This window comes from Molothrus ater, chromosome 11 (genome assembly GCF_012460135.2).
Source record: "Molothrus ater isolate BHLD 08-10-18 breed brown headed cowbird chromosome 11, BPBGC_Mater_1.1, whole genome shotgun sequence".
Lineage (NCBI taxonomy): Eukaryota > Metazoa > Chordata > Aves > Passeriformes > Icteridae > Molothrus > Molothrus ater.
Genome location: NC_050488.2, coordinates 14567274 through 14588532, shown reverse-complemented (window position 1 = coordinate 14588532; position 21259 = coordinate 14567274). Strand labels below are relative to the sequence as shown.

The window sequence follows — 21259 nt, the reverse complement described above, 5'->3', positions numbered from 1 at the left end:
CCCACAGATCTCAGGCTCCCAGCCCCACGGATCCCAGGATCCCAGCTCCCAGCCCCTGGATCCCAGGATCACAGCCCTGCTGGCCCACACGTAGCTCCGGTAGCACCGTGAGCTCGGGGCTGTAACAGGTGCTTTGCGTCCCACTCCAGCATCTCAGGCCGCAAACATATTTCCTATGACAGTGTTTCTCCTGCACCCTGCTCGTGTTTGTGGGCTAAACCTTTCCTCCTTGAGGAGGGGATCCCCGGCAGGAATCCGGGATGATCGCTCCGTGCCTGGGCCAGTGAAATCCCCTGCACAGCGCAGGTAACCTCAGCGTGCGCCCTGCCGAGCCCCAGCTCTGCCCTTGGGGAGCTGAGCTTCTTTATCGCCACCCAGCTCTGGAGCCCAACGAGGACATCGCGCTGCCCACTGCACACCCGGCCGAGCGCGGTTCTCCGAGGGCGGCCAGGGCCGGCAGGGCCCGGGGAGCGCGGTTAACCCTGAGGGGAGCGACGGCAGCGGGGCGGGGGAGCCGGTCCGTGCCGGGGCGGTGCCTGCCGGGCTGAGGGGCGGGTGAGGGGCGGGAGCGCGGCCGAGGGGCGGCCGCCGGGGGGGCGGGACGGGCCCGGACGGGGCGGCCGCTGCTGCCGCGCACTCGGGCAGGGCTGCGCCGGGCTCCGCGCCGGGAGCGCTGCCATGTTCGGCCGCGGCTCCCGCAAGCGGCTCTCTAGCCGCTCGGTGAGTGCCAGGGGTCCCTCGCCCCTCGTTCCCCGCCCCGCTCCGCTCCCACCTGTGGCTCTGTCCCGCCGCCCGCTCCGGCTGCGCCCCGGCGCCCGGCGGGTCCCCGCCGCCCTCATGTGCCGCTTGCTTGGGATGGTGCATCCCCGCTCCAGCCCTTCCCCTGCCCTCTTCCAGCCGTGCGGGTGCCTTTCCCCCGGGCGTGCCCCTTCCCGATCCCTCCGGTGCCCGTTCCCGTCGCCCTCGTCCCGCAGCCGCCGCTGACTCTGCTGTTCCTTGCAGCTGACGGCGTCGGGGGAGCCGGAGCGGGGCCAGCCCTGCAACACCTGCGGGGACCAGTGCCCGGGCTTCGCCCTGCACAAGTGGAGGTAAGGCCCGGCCAGACCCCCGATTTTCCCCGGCCCGACCCCCGATTTTCCCCGGCCCATCGCCCCCGTCCCCCCACGCCGGGTCCCGTCGCGGCTCTCCCTTCGCGGCGCCCTCCTGGTTCCGAGCGCATCCGGGGTGCAGGTGTGGCTATTCTGGGAGGGCTTGTGTTAGTCCGAAGCGCGTTGCCCACCCACGGTGGGGGTTTTGGGGACACGGGTGGGCCACCCCCACACAGGTATGCCCGTGGCCGCCGCCGGTGCGGGGCGCAGCAGGATCCAGATGCGGGACTGGGGTAACTGGTTTGGCGATTACCGACTCGCAGCTTCCCCAGTGCGGTCAGGAGCTCGTCCTGCTGCTCCGGGTCATGCCGGGGGCTGAAGCCGCCCTGTCAGGGACAACCTGGGTGGGGTGGGGTGGGGTGGGAAGGGAAAAATGGGGCTGAAGGGGTTCTTGCGGTCTGCACCAAACCGCTGCGTGAAACTCCGGCAAAAATAGTATTTTTGGTTATTTCTGTTGTCTTTACAAAGATGGTATTTCTGTCTCTTTACAAACCTGACAGTGCCGGTGCCTGATAAGCACAGCAAGCCCTGGCCTTCTCCTGGGTCAGCCCCTTCTCCCCCTCCCCATGTTCTGCTGTCTCGAAATGAGTTCCTGCTGATGTGCGATCTGGGACTCGGTGATATTAAATCTGGGCTGTGGGCCCTGGGAGCTCTACATAGTCTTAGTAGGCCAGGGAGCCCTTGGCGACCTTTTAACCTTATTTTTCAGGGTATACCCTTTTCTCCAGCATCTGCTGTGCTTGGCGTTCCTCCCAGCTTCTGCCCTACTTCTCTCAGAGCTGTGTCTCACCAGATTAAAGCTTGGATTCAGAGCAAGGATGGGGATTGATATATTCCTGTTGAATTGTATCTTAACGTTTAGCCTTGCAAATCATTGTTCCCTTTGGCATTTGCCCCAGGGTGTGGTGGGACGGGTTCCATAGGCTGAGGCCTGCCCTGAGGGATGCACAGCAGCAGGTGGGGCTTGCCCTGGTCCTCGGGCTGTCACGGATTTCCTCGTGTCCCTGCAGAGCCACTTTGTAATACTTAAAAGTGCCAAGGAGAACTTTCAAATGCAGGATAAGAAGAAAAGCCGTGGTCACCAACAGTATTTCTCCCCTGCTCCAAGGACTTTTGAGGTGCTGTGCTTCATGTTTCTATTTCTACCCTGCCCCAAGGACTTTTGAGGTGCTGCGCTTCACGTTTCATAATGTCAGAGAGTACAACTGTACAGTAGCTTTTGAAGGATTAAGTGAATTTTGATAGGATCCCACCAGAGGCCAAAAGGCCCAGCAGAAGGGGCACACAGCTGCCTGGGGAGTGTCAGATGAGAGGGATGTTGCAGCTCTTTTCAGACTGTGCCCTCCGCATTGGCACACTGTGCCTCTAGGCCAGATCCTGCCAAACCCCATGTGCAGGAGGAGCCTCCACCCTGCCAGGACTACCCATAGCCATCTCCTTTGCTGAGGACCCCCAAACCTGGGAGAGGATTTTGCTAAAACAGTGTGGATTTTTCCAGCAGCTTTTTCTCAGGAGAGAAGTGCTTATGTCCCTTGGGGCAGGAGAAGGATGGGGACCCTTTGGGTATGGGTGGGGTCAGCTCCCAGAGGCATTGCAGCCTTTGTGCTCTAGGGTTTGCATCCCACTGAGCAGGTTAGACCTTACTCCAAGTTTCCTTACACCAGGACTCGATTAGCTGAGAGCCCTCCTGCAGACATTCCCATTTAATTGCCTTGATGTAAGAGTAATTACACAATTAAACCAAATAAAGCAGTCTATTTGCCAGAACACAATAGAGAGGAAATTCGTTCATTTTTCACTAGGCAGTGGTCTATTAATGCCAGGAATAGGTAAGCAGACAAATTATTCCCAATAGTTTGTAGGTTGATAACATGCTGAGGAGCCTGTGCCCTCTGTGCAGGAGATGTTGCAGTCACTGACTGGTGGGGCTGCTCACCTGAGCGTGCAGAATGAGACTGAAAGAAAACAAGAAAACAAGGTTTTGCAAGGAGATCCTCACATTAGGGGTATAAATCCAGATCAGTTGACCTGTAGAGATTTGTAAGGCTTTTTATAATCCTTTGACAGCAGAGTTTTGCTGATAAATGTAAATGGGGTGTTTTTGCTTCAAAGATGCAGAGTGGTGATAACACTTTAGGGAGACAGAATTTATAAACTTGCAGACACTGAAGCCATTGCTGAGGCAGGCATTGTCTATACCTAATTATGCTGGACTGTGTATTTTCTACTTACCTGTGATTTTAGGTGTGATCTGTGCAGGCACTACCTCAAGCAAGCAGATTGCTTTGTTAGAAGAGGAAGATTCCTGTGTTCCTATGTTGCCTTAACAGCCACTTTTCTCAGAGATGGCTCTGAGCGTTTGCTGAATTTATCATTCCTGGAAGCACAGGCATGCTTCCCGAGACAGGGAAACCTCTTGAAAATAATTTATATTCTGCAGAACTGTTTTCAGAATAAGCCTTCTCTCTACTGCAGGTGATGTGCAAAAAGAAGATGAAAGGGGATTGTTAAAGAATTAAAAAACGTCCCTGGTTTTTGAAGTTTGTTTTAGAATCTTCGTAATATTGCTCTGAAATTATAATCCCACATTTAAGGTCGTAGGTGAATTATCCTGTAGCAGTGTCAGTTTATTTAATGCTAATGTGGTGGAAGCAAGGAATTGAAAACACCTCAATCCAGCTAGAGCCTACATCTTACTCCATCAAAGAGCTCTCTTCTGCACGCCACAGATCTCTGCCTCTCGTTGTGAGGCAGAAATTCAATTTATAGCTTTAAATCATTTAGCCCTAAAGAGGAAAAAGTAAGTGGTTTTTCTCAGAAGGTTTGGGGGCAAAGTCCATGAAGACACAGCTATCAAACTATAACCAGTAAAATCCTGAATTTCTCATGGGCTGAGCAGAAAAATGACTCCTTCCTCTCGTCTCATCACTTTCTACTGTGGTGGGTTGTCAGCAAAGTGCCAAAGGACTGAGTTCATTTGTGTGGGCTCCAGTCTAGAAAATGGAAATGGCGTGTAGGTAACCAAATCCTCATTAATAAAGGTGGCTTTGCGTGGAAAAAGGGAAATCAAATTCAATAAAAATTGAACTCCTTAGGAGCCCGGTTGCTGTTTTCTAATCAGATCTGCATTACATTAAACTGTGTGCCATTCAGCTTGTTAACAAGCTTTGGCATTAAATAAAGCTGTCACTGGAGTTTGGTGAATGAATAGCCATTAGCAGTGTCTTTTGCATAATGTCTTGCAGAGAAAAGCCTTCGAGGGAGGTGGTCCAGGAGCAAGGAAGGGAATTTATAACCTAGTGCCGGTGCAATTAGTGTGAATATGCAAACCTTAAAGGTGACAAATGGTTCGCTTTTGCTGCTGTTAAGCTTACTGTGAAGAACTAATTTCAGATTTACTCCGGGTGAAGTAAAATTACAGCCTTAGTACCTCCGTTAAAATAGCTGATCCTTCGTGTTGGGAGATTGGCATGTGTTTAGCACACGGAGCCATGGTTTGTTTGCTCCTAGAGAAAGCCAAAATACTCTTGCAGTTCAGCAGACCTTGCTGTTCCCTGCTCCCTGCCTTCTCCAAACCCACCAACTAAAAAGATAGAAGCAGGACACGCAGGTCTCAGGATGGTGTTTGAGCTTTGGTGTGAGGAAGGGGGATGTGCCACCTGGTTTGCAAAGCCTGCAGAGGCAGTGGCATACGGCTGGTTTCTGAGGGAAGGAATTTGGATGCTGTGACAGAGAAGACAATTTTAAAAATAGAGTCTGAAAACCTTTGGAGAAGTCTTTGTTGCCATAGTTATTCTTCTGGTTTGCAGAAGAATTTGAAAAGCAGTAATAAACATGACATGAAGACAAAGACTGGTTTGCCAGGGTTTTAGTTTCAGTGTGAGATTATGTCTTACATCTTTTCTTGGAGCATCTTTTTCCTTGCATACGTCACACAATCTTTGTCCTTTGGAATCACATTTTGCTGAGGAAGAGATCTGCTTCTCTTCATGCATTGCTGTCACACATTGTGCTCTTAATATCAGTGCTGTGTGTTTGTGCAGCACACAGTGCCTGGCCCTTGCCTTTCAGGGCAAATTTATGTGACCTGATGTAGTATTCAGTAATATTCCTTATTAACAAATTTTGCTGCATACAGTTGTTTTGAGCATTTGTTTATTTATTTCCATAACTCAGCATCTTGCTGTAATCTACTGCAGTTAGTCCTGCTGAAGTCTGATCTCATCCGGCCTTTTTGGATCAGGGAGTGTCTGCAAAGACAAACTTCTCATCTTCTCAGGAGAGAGCTGCCTGGAGATCCCAGGTGATCAGCCCAAGGGGTTGTGATTGACCGCTGGATCACAGAAACCTCTGGACAAGGAAAAGAGATGCATGTCATGAGACTGTGACCTGAAATGGGGTAGTGGACCAGACGCCCTGTGATGTTTGATGATGTTGGGTGATGATGCACAAATTGCTTTGCAACTCCCTTCTCTGCCTTGTTGACTGTAGGCAGGGAGTTGCTTGTGGCAGTGGATGTTTGTTTTGTTTTGTAGGTTTGTTTGTTTAGTGCCCAGTGCTCTGGAGATTGCTGTGCACAAGAGCAGCAATCTGTGTGTTTGAAATGAGCGAGAAATTCTGTGTGTTTGCAGCCTTTGTCTGCATGCCTAGGGCTCTGATCCTGCCCATAGGAGGTACACCCCAGCAAGCTCATCCCTGGGTGCCTTTGGGTCTCCAGTTTGCTGCCTAGTTCCTCATCCAGAGAGCAGAAACAATAATATTTGTAACGCAGCACATGAACGAATAACACCGAATTCTGAAGCATTTGTTTCTACTTCCAAAAAAAAAAAAAAGTACAGATTATTGCTTCCATATGTTTTCAGCATTTCTCATAGGTTATGTCTCTTGCACACACACACTCCCAGCTTTTCCCTGGCATGAATAACAGGCTTTGTGCCTCCCTTCTTTAGGATTCAGATATTCCGCACTTCCTTGCGTGTTTATTGGAAAGGATTTGGAGATGTGAGAATAGCAATGCCTTATCTTGAATAGTCTGATGTTCCTATCACTGCCATGGTGAATTGTGCTAGCCTGGAAGGTTTTAGAAAATTCATTTTGCAGTTGGGAACCTGCTGAAATGGGCAAAATTCAGCCAGTGCAGGTCTAGCCCAGTGCAGATCCATCAAACACTCCTGAGGTGAGTCCCCAAGGGACTGCAGAGGGCTAAGGCTGCTGCTGTCCCTAGGGGACCTGTGCCTGTCCCTAGGGGGTGGGCAGGAGTCACCTGCTTCCCAAAGATACTGTCACCCTGGCAGAGGGAGTGCAAAAAAATTCAAAGGCTGGTTTTGTTTGCTGATTTTAAAGCCTTTCACAAAGCGGTTGGTACCATTAGCTTGTTTTTAATTTATTTTTTGTGTGCTTATTTGGTCACAGGTTCAGAAAGGAGAAGCCACTCCCTGCCAGGTTCTTCAGTGGCAGTCAGTGCCCTTCAGCCCCTGTGCCCAGGCTGGTTTGGTGTGGGTGGCTGTGGGCACTGGAGCTCAGCTCAGGGGGATGCTGCACTGTGCACTTGGCTTAGCATCCATGACTTCAGCTGTCCTATTTTTTTACACCTGCAAGATTAAACACTTGTGTAAGTGTTTGGAAAATCAGGTCTACTTTTTGGGGGGCTTTTCACCCCCATGGTAGTAGGGAGAGCAGGGATAATGAGTGATGGCTCATGCTGCTCCCACTGTTCCAACAGCATCTCTACCAAGGGGTGTCCGGGCCATTGCCATGGGGGTTTGGGTGGATTGTGGTGTAGGTATCAGCTTTGCCCTGCCCTGGGACAATTCTTTTCTTAAATATTGAGTGCACAGTTACATTTAAGGAACTCTCAACAATTTTTTCTGACTTGTGGGTTCCATTTCTTTGTGCCCTGCTGCTGAAACAGCACTTGAAACAGCACTTAAGACAGCCAAGACTGATAAGGTATCCTGTTTGTGTTGGCTGGGAGACACAGTATCCACATTACCAGAGCATTACAGTGTCAGAGGCAGTGTTGTCCCTGGCAAAAAGCCTAAAATAAATTCTTTAATTTTTTGTATGCAATGTACAAAAGAGCAGGTGAGGTATGTATTTGTTTCCGGGCAAGCCCAGGGAGCCTGTTTGAAGTCCTTTACAAGCCACTCGGGATTGTATTGCAAGAACTCAAAAGCAGTTTGGACACTTGTTGATTGAATTTCAGCTGAGCACAGAGCCCTGCTCTGCAGCTGCTCTCACTGGAGCTGCTCTGCCTGGCTCCATTGCCACTGAGCTGCTGGCAAAAGCAAGAAAAGCAGAATTTCTCCTAGGGAACGGGCAGTGTGGGTAGATTTTCTGTCTGTTTTGAAGTGGCCATGTGCAATTCTATTTTTATGAATGGTGTGAAAAAACACTTATAAGCTGTTGCGGGATTTGGGCTGATTTTGTGGGGTTTATTCTGTATCTGGTGTGATTGTGAATTACAGTGATGATGGATAGCTGTCGGTAGAGCAGACACACTGAATTCTGAGTTTGTATGGTATTTTACTTCTAAACAAATAATTTTAAAATTTGGTCAGGATTTTTTTTTTTTGCACTATTTTTGTTTTTAATAACTACAATTGCTTCTTGGTATGCAAAAAGTAGAAGTTTGCCTGCCTGGCATGAGCCAGTGGGGTTTGCCATCCCAAGGGCAGAATTTGGCCAGTGAATATTTTGCTGGCGCCTCAGCCACGGGGCTGTGCTGCCGGACACTGGCAAAGCACAGTTCCCTCATGGAGCCTTTTGAGATGGATTTGCCCAGGAAAAGACCCACAAAACCTGGAAGCAGGATGGATTGGCTAGCACTGGGATCTCCTAGAAGCAGACAGCTTTGGATTTGGAAGCTGTGAATTAGTGGGACATGGTGAATGATTTTATAGCCCAGTGCCGCTGGATGTGTAAGGTCCTGAGCTCCCTGTGCATCCACCCAAGCCCAGGGAAATGGGTTAAATCACTTGTTGAAGCCTCTGCTGAGCTGATGAGAGGGAGGAGGTGGGAGATGAAGAGTTGCACTGGTCCCGTGACATGCAAAGCTGAGCTGTCACCCCCGCTGTCGCCACCCTCACGCCCTTCCCGAGCTGTCCCTCCGGCCGCTCAGACCCGCGCTGCCCCGGGCTGCGTCCCGCTGGAGCGCGGCCGTGCCGTGCTGCGTGTGGCCTGGGTCGGGCCGGCAGGAAAGCTCCTACTGCCTTATTAGAGGGTTTGCAACAGGCCTTTGTCACCAGCGTGCTGTGGCGTGGAAGAAAAAGCTGCCAGCCAGCGCTTTGGTGGGATAAAGGCTGGAAGCCGGGATTCCCGCTGGAGGGGCCGGGCGCAGCTTTTGGCTGACGCCCACGGAGCGCTGCCCTCCTCTTTGTTGCTCTCGGCTGTTGAGAGTCTGTTCAGTGTTTTCAAGAGTTTTTCTTTGTTTTTGTTCTTTTTCTGTTTGCCTTTAAAAAGTCAATCTTCAGTCTTTTAGCCTTTTTCAAAGACATTCTCCCCACCTCATTCCCCCCCGCCCAGTAATCCATCCTTATTACACCAGTGAGTCACTCTTCAAATAATGAATTGCGTTTTCATTGTCTGGCTCGTAAGTCTATCACCGAGTTTAAGGATGGCCGATAGTATCAGCTGAGACCTTTGGCAGCTGGCTTTGCAATTTGTGGTGCTCATTTGGCTATTTGCTTTTTTCTCCAATGAATAATCTCCCAGCAGTGGTGGTGGAAAGCCGGACCCTTCCTGTGCTTGTAGCATCTCTGCGGTCGCTATCTAATGTTGAAGGAATTTGTAACATTAGCAGAATTGTCTGATGTGAGGAAAACTAATTTCAGGGTAAATCTCATGAGCGTGGCTGTAAAGAACATTTTTCTCATGCTTGCAGACCCCAGACATGCATCAGTGCAGTCCCAATGGCCAGAACCTTTCTGAGTTCCCCAGTGCTTGGGTCAAGAGGTGTACAGAAAACTCAGGGTGCTCCTCTCTGCTGCTGGAGAGGCTGTGTCTTCCCACGTGTGTCTCCACTCTTCACAGGACCCTGATACCAGGGCTTATCACTTGGAGAGCTCAGCGAGACAATTACTATTCTCACTGCAGAGCGAGACACTTTGTACTGAGCCATTGCAGCAAACGTTTCATCCCCTATCCATTGCCCTTGTGTGGATGCTGCCGCTGCGGTGATAAAAAACATAATGGCTGCTCTTGCTGATAAGGGGAGTGTGTAAGTGTAATTATTGAAATCCCTATGCAGAGCTCAGAGGATGGATGGAGAGTCCCTCTCCCTCTGAGGGGTTTCTGTTGCTCTGGAGCCTGTTGGGGAGAGCACGAGCCTGCAGCTCCTGGCAGCTGAAGTGGGAGCTGCTCGGACACAGCTGTGAGCAATTAGTAAAGGATGTCTTTTCCCCTCCCTCCACTTTCTTTCCTCCTCTTCTCTTTGAAACCAAGTCACAGGCTTCAGGGAGTCCAGAGGAGCGCTCAAGCAGTTCAGGTTTGAGATGCTCCTGGACCAGCTTGAAGGTGGCCACTGCTCAGTGCATTCACATTCCAGCAGCAAGGTGAAGGTCTAGGGATCCAGCCCAACCTTGCAGGAAGCATACTGCAGCCAGGGAGCCAGAGATTATTTAGATCAAGCCAACAAAAAAACATATTTCCATGGCAGCAGTAACCATAGGAAACCTTCTCAGCATGTCTTGGGTGGTTCCTGTTCTCCTGCCTTCATCTGTTTGCTTTGCAAGAGTAGCAGTGGTTGCAAGTGCCCCGGTGTCACCAGGAGTGGCCCATGAGCCCTGTTGTCCCCAGGGGCTTGGCAGCCACACCAGGGGTTGTGTCACTTCTCCTTGATTTCTCTTTTGCTCTAGTTGGTAAAAAGATGCTTTGAGAGGCTTCTTTAGATGCCATAAAGTCTCAAAGCCACCTCTTTACCTGGTGTCAGCTCACAAATGTGCATTTGATCCTTAAATACCCAAGGCATAAAAGCGAATTGTCTCCCAGGGTCCAATTCTTCTTCTTTTCTATAGCGTCTTAGAAAGATACTTTTATATTCCCTCTGGCTCAGCTAGTGATGCTTGGCCTTCAACCAAGACAGGGAATCTAGGACAAGAATCCCTGAATGCTCTTAGAAGAGCAAGATGAGAAGTTATAAAAAACCACAGCATTTTGTTGGCAGAAAAAAAGCTGGTAAAAGATTTTGTTTAAAAAAATAATCTGGAATATTTTTGATCAACTTCATGTGGACACATTTACAGGAGGGTGTAAGAGGAGGCTTGTTTTCCTGGGTAGTGCCTCCTCTAGGAAATCCAAGCTGTGAAGTGAATACAAATGCTGGAAATTGAGAGGTTTTGCAGTGAGTCACTGGAAGGGATGAGGAACCAGTTGTTCTGGTGTGATTGTGCTGATGACAACCAGCTCTTTGACCTGCCAGGGACAGAGTGGCTGTGTGAAAGCACCTGGAGGTTTGGGCATCTCAAGCCAGCACCCAAGGGTGCTTGGACCCCCCTGTCCTCCTCCCACCCTCCAAGGGCAGTGTGGAGGTGTCCTCACGGAGCTCTGCAGAGCAGATGGGCCCTGCTTGCAGTGCCAAGGTATTGCACAGAGACAGGTTAAAAAAAGATGTCTCCTTCTGTGGGAGCGTGACACAGAGAGGGAGAAAATACCTCGTGGTGCCAGTAACCGGGGTTTTGGTGCTCATGTAGCAGACAGTGCTGCTCTGACCTCTCCAGGCTGTCGGGTGCTTGTCATGGCAGGGTTTGCTCTGTGGAGAAGGACCTGGCTGCTCTTTGACCCATCTGCCTTGGAGGTGGAGCCCTGTGCAGAGATGCTGCTGGGCTTGGTGTCCCTTGTCTTGCCCTGACTCTTAGCAGATAATTTAATCCCTATTTTTGCAAAATCCCAACTCTATCAAAGTCAGACTTCTGCTTGAAATTACACATTTGAAGAAGTAGCAGCAGGATGGGGACAAGGCTGATTCCCTTTCTCTTCTCACCTGTCAGTGGGAGCACTCATCACATTGCTGTGGCTGGGCCCTATTATCTGCATTTGGTGCCATAAAGGCCATGTGTCTAAAGTGCAGCCCCTTTAAATGTCAGATGTGAGAAGAACTGGAACATGAGAAGACAAGAAAAGTTAATATTCTAAAGTCAGGTTTGTGCAGCGTAGCTTGGATTTTTAATATCAAGTGCATAATTTATTACGAGGTGTAGCAGTTTGAAATACATATATTTGAATATGTTTTAATATTATCTTTCCTTCCAGTAGCAGGAACAATGCTGCTTTACAATAGAAAAATGATTTCACATTGCCACGTGACAGTTTCAGCTTGTACCTCTAATAGATGTGTGATCTGCTGAAGTGTGAAGGCTATCTGATAAGTGCCTGAATAATAAAGCTATATTGTTTGTTCTGATCTCCCTTTGTCATTTTCAGGTGTATAAATAAAACATTTTCACATTGAACCCTGTGCAGTTCCAGCCCAGACTTATTTACTTTCTGCTGAGGTAACTTGGAAGAGACATGAATCTTTTAGTGTGACAGGAGAAATCAGGTGGCATCATTATTGCATGTTGCGTTCGAAATGATCAAATGTAATATTAATAAATATTTTCCTAAGAAAAGTTATAAGTATTTAAAGAATATTTTTAAACAAAGAAGCATTTGTCGCATGTACAGCAGAGGGCACTCGGCATCGCTGCTGCACTACTTGGCTGCTGCTCCAGCTGCCTGAAGGGGAAAACAATCCCTGTGCTTAAATTATAGTTTGCAGAAATGAAATACTCTGTGTGTGTTTGCTTATACAGGGGTGTGAGTGTGTATATAAAAAGACACAGGGTGGCGTATATATAAAAATAATCCCAGCACATAATGTAAAACTTAAATATTCGTAGTGGTTGCTGAAGTTAGGTGAAGCACATGTTGTGTTGATTAATGCTCTGCCTGCTGTTATGCTGAGCTTCAGAGGGAACTGAAGTGTGCTGAGAGGAGAAAATGAAGAGGCCCTGGCTAGTGAAGGGTTGCAATCTTCATCTTCTTGAAGGCACAGAGGCTGGCGACAGCCTAGGATGCTGGGAACTGCCCGAGCAAAGGAAAGATCTTGAAAGATGGATAATATTGGAGGGGGCAGAATTAAGAGTCCTTCTGTCTATAAAAGCAGCAGATCTGGGGGCTTGGGTGTTCTGTGCTGGAGTTTGTAGTGCTGAGGTCTCGTTCCCAGCAGCACTAAAGCTTGTGGAGTTGCGAGGCTCTCGTGGAAGTCCCTGAGATTGTTTTTATCCTTACTGTAGGAGTTATCTGTGTAAGGAAATTTAAAATACTGAGGTTTGTGCCTGAAGCAGGAAGCAGCCCTAACCCCAAGGATGCTGTGGAAGGGCTGGATGCTGGCTGGGGTGTTGTTAGTTGGAAGATGAAGCACTTGCTTGCTGGGGAGGGACCCCATCCTGGAGGTACAGAGGTGTGTGCTTCATGGTCCAGAGATGATCACAGAGATTGGTGCCATCTCACTTCTTTAATAATTTTTTTTTTTCCCCAACAAAAATGGACTTTTTTCATTTTTGTTCCCTTTAGCTAATTACTCAGACACTGCCAAGGTACTGCCAAGGTGTTTTTCTAGTTTAACTCTTAGTGCACCTTGTGTTTTTCTTTTAAGAGGGAATAAAGAACTCCAAAGCCAAGTCCTTGATCAGCTTTTGGCTGCATTGTAATGCTGTTGAGGTATTCTGGGTGGCTGGATTTTGTGACATGCTTTGGGTGATGTGTTTCATGGTAAAATCATACAATGCCATGCTGAATTTTCAGATTTTAGTAATTAATTCAAGAGGAATTCAGATTTCCTCCCGTCTCCCCCAGTGAGCTGCTTGCGTTGGGCTTAATCTAAATCTCTCAAAGCAGGGCTCCTGCAAGAATCTGGAAGTGTCAACGCTGTTGTATAAAATATGGGCCTGGTAACAAGAATGAGAGGGCATGTGGTTCAAGATAACCAGTTTATGCAAAATACACAGCTGGGTGGATTTTTCTATAGAGAATCTGTGGCATATAATGATCAGAGAAATATGGAAATGCTGGAGGGGCTTTATAATAATGGGTGTTAATTATGATGAAGTGGATTTGGGTGGTAGGGAGTAATCCAAGATTACAATAGTAAGGGTTTTTTTAAAGTAGCTCCTGCTATTTGGGAGGGCAGCAGAGCTCCTTGTTACATGGCTTAAAACAACCTCTCCATGGGATTGTCACAAGCAGCGTTTGTCCTTGGCTGGTTATTTCACAAGGGCTTGGTACAGCTCAGACATGACATATGTGAGTAATTTCAAGGATACAAGCTGGCCCACGTGCTGCAAAGCACCTTCTCACTAGGATAAAGATGCTGTTATATCACTGTGCCTGGATAATTGCTTTCCTGGAGGTGTCACTGGAGCTGGGTCTGGGATGGGGCATTTTGTCCCATTATGGTGGCTCCTGGATTGGTTCCTGGTTGTTTTGGGGCTGTGAGAGCAGTATGGTGCTGCCACCACCAGTTAGATGCTTCTGCATCTGCTGGTGGGCTGGGAAGTACTGGGAGAACGCTGCTGGGAATGAACTGTTGCAGGTCTGGGATTGGGACCAAGAGCAAGTTGTAACACCCCAGCCTGGAGCACAGGATCCTGGCTCTGCCCTTCTGGCTACAGGTTTTTGGGCAGGAGCACGTTTGTAGAGCCGGGCACTTATCTGCTTGTACTGCTTGGCTTTTCCTTTCTTGTAAGGATTTGCTGGTCTTTTTTTCTGTGCTGACCATTCCACAAGGCACTGGACTTAGCACACAGAGTGCCTCAGGTACTTGTCTCCTTGGGAAACAGTGATTGTGAAATGTTTTGTTGTTGTTAACAGAGATGTGGCAATGCAGAGCTTGAAAAGCTGCACTCGTGAATTATCCAGCCTTGTGCTGGAGACCAGCAAGCCTTATGACTCACCTTAGCCAGAGTCAATAGAAATGAAACTATTTAAATACACAATTAAAATATGTTGTTATGTTAGCATGTGGACCTCCATGCAAGCTTGCTCTCTAACTAGATCAATTAAAGGACCCCATGGAAGAGATGTAGGAGGCTGGTTAAAAAAAGAAATCCCCGTCTTAACTGCTTGTTTGCTGCCAAGTAGATTTTGGTCTGAAGTGAAAGGCATAAAGGCACCTGGGTTTGGGGGATTTATCTCCACTTTGGGACTCCAAAATCTTGTAGGCAGTGAGAAGAAATGGGTTAAAAAGATGCTGCATGCTTCCTTTCAGGGGATGAAACCCAGCTGCCCTGTGTGCTGGCACACAGTGCCCGAGCCCTGGTAGCAGACAGGGTTGTTAGCCATGGCTAGCACATCATTGTGGTTCAGCTCCACCACCTCCCTCAGCTTTTCCAGATGATCCAGGAGCTTGAGTAGTTCATAAAAGGAGTGAGTAGCCAAATGGACCAATAAAAGGAGTTTGTGGAAAGGCCCAATATATTTTATGAAGAAAGAAATGGATCCTCTAATGCGAGGGTTGTGTCTTGTAAAATTTTGCAGGGCTGCAAGTGCTGTTAAACACTGCCTCCCTGCTCCAGCCACTCCTTGGAGCACATGCAGCAACTGCTGAAACTTTCCTTTTGACCTGAACTCTTCCAAGTTTGGAGTGAAATCCTGACCTTGGGAAAGTCATGTCATGAATTTCCCAGGGACCAAGAAAGTGGTCATCAGTGCAAGACCTGTGATAACAGTCCTTGAATAAAATTTGTCTGGCCTTTGTGGGATTTTTTTAGGCAAAATGAAACAAAGCTTTACATCTTCTTAATGCTCTTTGATGGCAACAACAGCAGCTGGAAGACCAAAATTTGGCCTGACCATGGTTATTGCTGGGAAATGCCTTTGTGTGATCCAGGAAAAGTGAAGCTGTTTGGAAGTGAGCAATGAGTGAATTTGCAGAGTGGGACGCTCTGTGCATGCGTGGTGCTTCCAGTGATGGTAACCCAAGGAGTGAAATTTCAGCCCAGCACAGGGGGCACACGCAAGGGTGATCAATGATTTAAATCCCATCTCCCCCAAGCTGTTTAAAGAGTTTGAAGCTGGCTGTGGCACAGGGAGCTGGAGTGCCCTGCCAGCTCAGGTGGCATCATCCATAGCTGCAGAGATCTCATGTCACCATGCCACCCTGAATGCTGTAGGATGGGGAGGCAGCAAGTGAGGCACAGCATCACTGGATGTGGCATTGAAAGGATGGGCAGAGAGCTGCAGGAAAGTAGAAAACAAGGATCTTGCTGCTGATTCATTGTTTTCTGTGTCTGCAGCTTTGATCTTGATGCTAGCCAACCTGTGAGATTTTCAACTAAACCTTTTTTAGTATTCTCCTTAAGTAGTTTGAATTTATTCCAATGGACTGCAGTGATGTGGTGGTGTTCAAGCCAGGCTTGAGTTTCTTAACTGATAAAAATTTGATAACATTTCTTCTGTCTTGGCCCCAAAGAGCAAAGCTTCAGAGCTCAACCAATCTTACAAGATTCCTGTCCTTTTGATCCAGCAGCTTCTGAGGATGGTTTCTGCTGCACCCAGACTTTAAAATAGGACAAATTCCCAATTTCCAACCTGTAAATTCCCAGTTTCCAACCTGTAATTAAAATTTGGCTTCAAAACCAATGTCTTTGGTCCAAAATGCTGAGCAGAGACAAATTTTGGGTTGTGTCCCTCTGCAAAATGACCACAGAGACGATGCATGCAGGTGTGTGGCCTTTCACTGGACCAGCGATGGCGTGACCCCAACTGCAACCCAAGAGAAGAGTCCAAATTTTAAGGGAATGGCATTACATTTCTCAGTCACTGGAAGTCGTTACAGTCCAGGGAGGATTACCTTTGGAGAGGATTTGGTCATTCCCAGTTTTGGAGGACTAGCTTTGCTGAGATCTCCTCACTGGGAATGCTCAGCTTCCCTTCAGCTTTATGGGAACACAGCAGCGTCTCCTCTTGAGGACAGAGATGCTCAAGAAAAGGGGCTGTGGGACTGAATGAAGTTGCCATGCTTTTGGCTACCAAGCCCCTTCCTGTGAGCCTTCTCAAAGGCAAAGGTTGGGTTTTTCTGCTGGAGCTTGGCTGCTGCTCTCACTTTCCCCACGGCCACCTCTTGAGGGGATCGATGGTTGGTTTTGGCAGGAACTGTTTTATTTCGTGCTTGGAAACACAGTGATCTCAGCTGTGTGCAGGTCTGCGTGAGGCTGGGTATTAGAGCTGCTTTGATGTCTGCACTGATACATCTTAAGGCAGCTCAGGATGATTTTATGCAGTAGCCCTAAGGTGCTTGCACAGAAAAAGGTGCTTTAGAAATGTAAATTCTGTTTGAGGACAGATTTTTCTCTGCTGTTCTCTCTCAATTCAGGATGAGGCGGTAAAAATGTAGCATTTAATTAAAGTTTGTAAAGGTTTGGAAATGAATTGCCATAAACATAAAGGATGTAATCAAATGTCTGCCTAATCCCCACCTTAAGGGCACATTAAATGCAGACAGAGTATAATATATTAGAGACCAGGATTGAAAAGCGATGAGGATTTGGGAGTAGATCTTTTTTACCTGAAGCTTATAAATTATTTCACTTCAGGCTTAGGGATTTAGACATCTACGTACAATAGAAAGCCACGTAGCAGCCCAATTCTCAGTAAGCACAGCTGGCATCATTCTACTGAGTCATTTCAGCTACAAATCCTTACGGCACAGCCCTGTGACGTGGTTACAGCGCAGTGTCCTGACGGAGTGTGGCATGGGAATCATTCCTCAGTTCATCACTGAGTTGGGGGCTGCTTCTCTGAAGTCAACAGGTGATTAGGTAAAAGCACCTAACAGGTTTTCATTGTTGAAATAGAACAGGATGAAGAGGGGATGTGGCATTGCACAGTGTCAGCTGGGGAGCTGGGCTTACTTGGCTGCAAGATGCCTTCTGCCGTCTCCAGCTTCAGGTCTGAAATCCAAAAAATAAAATAATTCAACCAGTTTTTATCGTGAAAAACTCAGCAGGAACCAAAGGCTGTTATCTCTCTGAGATATTTTTTTACCTGTGACATATTTTATTTCTCTCTAGAGAAATAAAATCAGGACACATTGGAACTGTCTGGCTCCAATTGCCATTCCCCCCGTATCTGTGGGAGCCAGGCATCCCAAAGATTTGCTTTTCCTCATGGACTGCTGGACCCTGAGGCTGGCTACCCTTTAGCAGTACCCTATCAGCAGGACCATGCCATAATTTTGGTTTGCAGTTAGTGATATTTGGCATTGTTTGGTGTTGGGTAGAAACCAGGCTATGTTCTGTGGTCCAGCTGTGATTCCTGTTGTGATTTGTATGGAAATCAGGAATATTTCTCTTGGTGAAGAAAGAGCATGGAGGTGTCACCAAAACCCCAGCTAGACCCATGTCTTGTGACACTTTGCTGATGGCAGTAGAGCTTTGTATTCTTTGGGACCAAGGCTTGAGGGTGTGGGATGGAAAGGGTTGCAGGGAGTTGGCTCTCATGGATTGTGGTGGAGGTGGTGATGACAACCCTTAGAGGAGCAGAGGTGGTAGTAGGGAATTGCCCTCGATGGTAGGTAGCAGCAAGGAACCAGCAAAGGATCCTCTAAATGACCAGGAAGAAAAGAGCCTGGACTAAAGGGAAGGGGCCAAAATACTGGTGGCAGAGCTGAAAGTAGCCTGGTTAAAGGTAAAATCAGTCCCATGTCTTATACTGCAGGGCCCCATGGAAACGGGGAGGGCTTTCTTTTTCTGTTGAATTGGGCTCTATGCCAGGTGAAGAAAACATTTTCCCAACACCAAATGGAAAAATGCAAGGCAGACATCTTAAATGAACTGTTAAAGGAATAGAGCCGTGAAAAGAATACGTTTGCTGTGCACTGGGGTTATGGATTTAACAGATTTTTTACTATATGCGACCTTTGCAGTTTGTAAAAAGTGGAATCTGCTGCAGAAACTCAAATTGTACTCAAGGCTGAAGGCAAACCTCAGGTTTCATCGCTGTTCCTGGCTTTGCTCAGGAGGAATGGACAGTGTATCTCTGTCCTCCTCAAACCTTGCTCTGATTTTCCTCTCTCCTTTAGCCCTCTCCTTGCTCTTTCTACAGATCATTGGCAGTTTTGCTCGTGCTTTAAAATAACCCAGGCTAAAAAGTGTGATCTGCATTTCAGCGATTTTTGATTACACCCACGTCCTATATTTATTGCCGTTTAAATCATCTATGTTAGTTGGAAATGTGTTTCTTTTGAGCAAGGCAAAAAAACCATGACTCTGTTGCTAACTGTTGCTAAGGCAAAAAAGATATTTATTCATCAGGGCACTTCTTCAGTACTGCAAGGATGGTAGCCATGGAGGAGTGGAAGGAAAAGAACAGTTATGTATTTAAGCCCTTTCTGTTATTGTTGTTGGCCTCTTGCCATATCTGCTGATGGTCAGCAGATGTCTTTTTTCTCCCCTCCCAGCACTGTGCATCTTGGATTAGAGGTGCAGTTTGGGTTATGGTGCAGGGCAGCTGATCTGAGGAGCCTGGTGTGAAACCCAGAGGGTCCCTGGGATGATCCTCAGGGCTGTGGAGAGTCCACGGTCCCACAGGTGTTACGAGGCTCCCATGTTTTGTAGCTCTTTCCCCTCAGTCTCTCCAAAGACACTTTCTACTTCCTGGCTTCAGAACGTCCTTTTAAAAAAATCTCATCAAATCAAAGCCACCAAGAGCCAAAAATGATGCACATGGCTGTGTTCCCTCCCTGAGCTGCTGCTGGGGGATGTGCGGCAGTGCTGTTAGCTGGCTCTTGCCAAGGGAAGAGGTTTTCCTTTCAGCTGTCATAGCAACAAGAAAATATTGTTTTGATGGGGATCAAATTAAAAATTAAATTTGTCTTTTTCCTAGTAAGCAAATTGCTCACTCATGAAAAATATAAATCACTTTGATCAGGGTAGATGTCTTTTTAAGCACCTCTGTGGATTTCCAAAGTGAATTCTGCAAACGTCTCATGCCACATTATGTCTCTGCTGGGTTTATTAGTGTCCCATGAATCTGAGCTTTATTTAACATTAGACTTGGGTTGAAAACCTCCTTGGTAAAACTTCCTTGGTGCTTATAACTGGCCAAAGCATGTAGGGGAGAAGTGGGAAAACAGGTCTGAAAAGTTTCTGGAAGCAAAAGGAGTGACTTGTCAAATGTAGCATTTCTATGTTTTCAACTAAAAAACCAGACAAGCAGACATTAGTTTGGTGGTTTACAAGATGCTCTGGTTTTTGGAATGCAGAGGTGAGCACAACCTGAGAGTGGAAAGGAAGGGGTGAGTCAGGTAATTGGGAGTGTCTGGGACAGTGCTGGGAAGAGAACAGTGTGATGGTGTCTTGCGCATGTTCCCACACCCAAAGTATTTGCAGTCTGGGGACTTTCTAAGCCATGGTGATTTCCAGGTATCCCTGGATGCCTTTCTGTTCCGTAAGTTCCCTTCTTCCTTTGAGCCCACATGGACTTGTGGCACCACAGCCTCACTCGCCATGGCTCAGTGCCCCTGCAAGAGGGATCACCTTGCTGAGGGTGCTCTGAACCCAGGTGATTTCCTTCAGCAAGGTCACGCCATGCAGGTGGGGAGGCAGAGGAGGGAGAGGGAAAGGCCTTCCCAGGCTGCCCACAGGTCCTTGCCAGCACCAGAGCTGCACTGATGGCCACATTTCTTCTCAAAGCAGTACTTGGAAGCTCAAGCAAATTATATCTTTTCCCCTATTGGCTCATAGTATAGCAGCAGTTGCAAATTTATTCAGCCTATCTCATTCTCTCATCAGTTTTATCTGTAATAAAGATTCCTAACAGATAAGGAAGCAGCTTTGTGGTTGGATGAAAAGCAAAAAAAGGAAAAGGGTTTTCTTGGAAAGCATTTAAACATTACAGGCATTCTTCTGCAGAAGTGAACAACCCCCTGTCCAATGTTGTGCAAATAATTGGGTTTGTTTTGTTCAAAAGACATCCTGGTAGCTCAGATGCTTACATGGTTTGTGAATGTAACCAGGTTTTTTGACTGCATGAATGACTCTGACCTGACATCTGCCGTGGAATACAATGTATTGAGGGCTGCAGAACTCCGTGGTGCTTGATTGAAAATGATCTCCTAGACTGTGGTGACAGAGGGAGGCCAGGAACTTCCTACACATTACATGGGGTGTACAAAGGCCAGCTGTCTGTGAGAGGGGCTGTCCTTTTGGCCGTGTCCCTTCAGCTGCTCTCAGTACAGGCTCTGGCTCTGGGTTGCCAGAAGCTGGGGAAGAGGGAGAAACCATCCAGAAAATAACCATTTTATACAAGTGACTGGTGGGCTTTGGGACATCTGAGCTCTCCAAGTGCCCAGGCCTTGGTGCAAAAGTGCTGACTTTGTGTAGTGACTGTGCCACACTCACACACACTCTTGCAGACTCAAATACACTCACACACACAGAGTTACATACACACTAACACACAGACATGCTCACACACATTTTCTTCTTATATATACTATTGAAAAAGCAGTACTAAATTACATATATAAATGGCAACATCTGTTGCAGAAGCCTGGTCCAGGCAAATTACTGCTTTAGAGAGTCGGTGCAGATCCTCCTGTGATTCACTTCTGTGCTTGCCAGAGTCACATCATACCCACAGCGCTTTTTTCCAGCTATGATAGGTGTGTCTCTTTTCTTTTACACCCACATCAAATTCCTAAAATAAGAGGAGTGTAAAAGGGAAAAGTAACTGGAGTTTATTTTCCTCTGGAGTCCATGGGGCTCTGGAAGTTATTATTAGAGGTGAAGTCATCACAGAGGAGGCTGTAGCCCTTGGGGAGGGGTGTGGGCGATGCTGTTCTTGCAGAAAGAGGGGTGGTGGCAGCAGTGGAGTCCTGGGCCAATGGGACACAGGCACCAGTGGGAAGGCTGGAGAAATCCCTGCCTGCACCTTGTCCATGTCCATGATTTTGGCTGGATTGGAGACACTCTCCTGCTCTGTTCCCTCCTCCAGTGTGGTGGCACTGGCAGCAGAGCAGAACTGCCCTGGGTGCTCCAAGCTCCACCACGTCTGCAGCACCATCCCGTCACTGGCATAAAGTGCCCACACCACTATGGTAGCTGGATGGAGTTGTTCTTTATTTTTACTTC

General features: G+C 47.7%; 1 protein-coding gene across 1 annotated transcript in view; it reads left to right on the top strand.

Annotated features, from left to right (window-relative positions):
- Positions 1-640: 640 nt before the first annotated feature.
- PRICKLE2 (prickle planar cell polarity protein 2) overlaps positions 641-21259 on the top strand; it is a 104164-nt gene continuing 83545 nt past the window's right edge. Inside the window, 2 exon segments of the mRNA XM_036390952.1 lie at positions 641-720; positions 1003-1088. Coding sequence (XP_036246845.1) covers positions 679-720; positions 1003-1088 — 128 coding nt within the window. The 5' untranslated portion in view covers positions 641-678.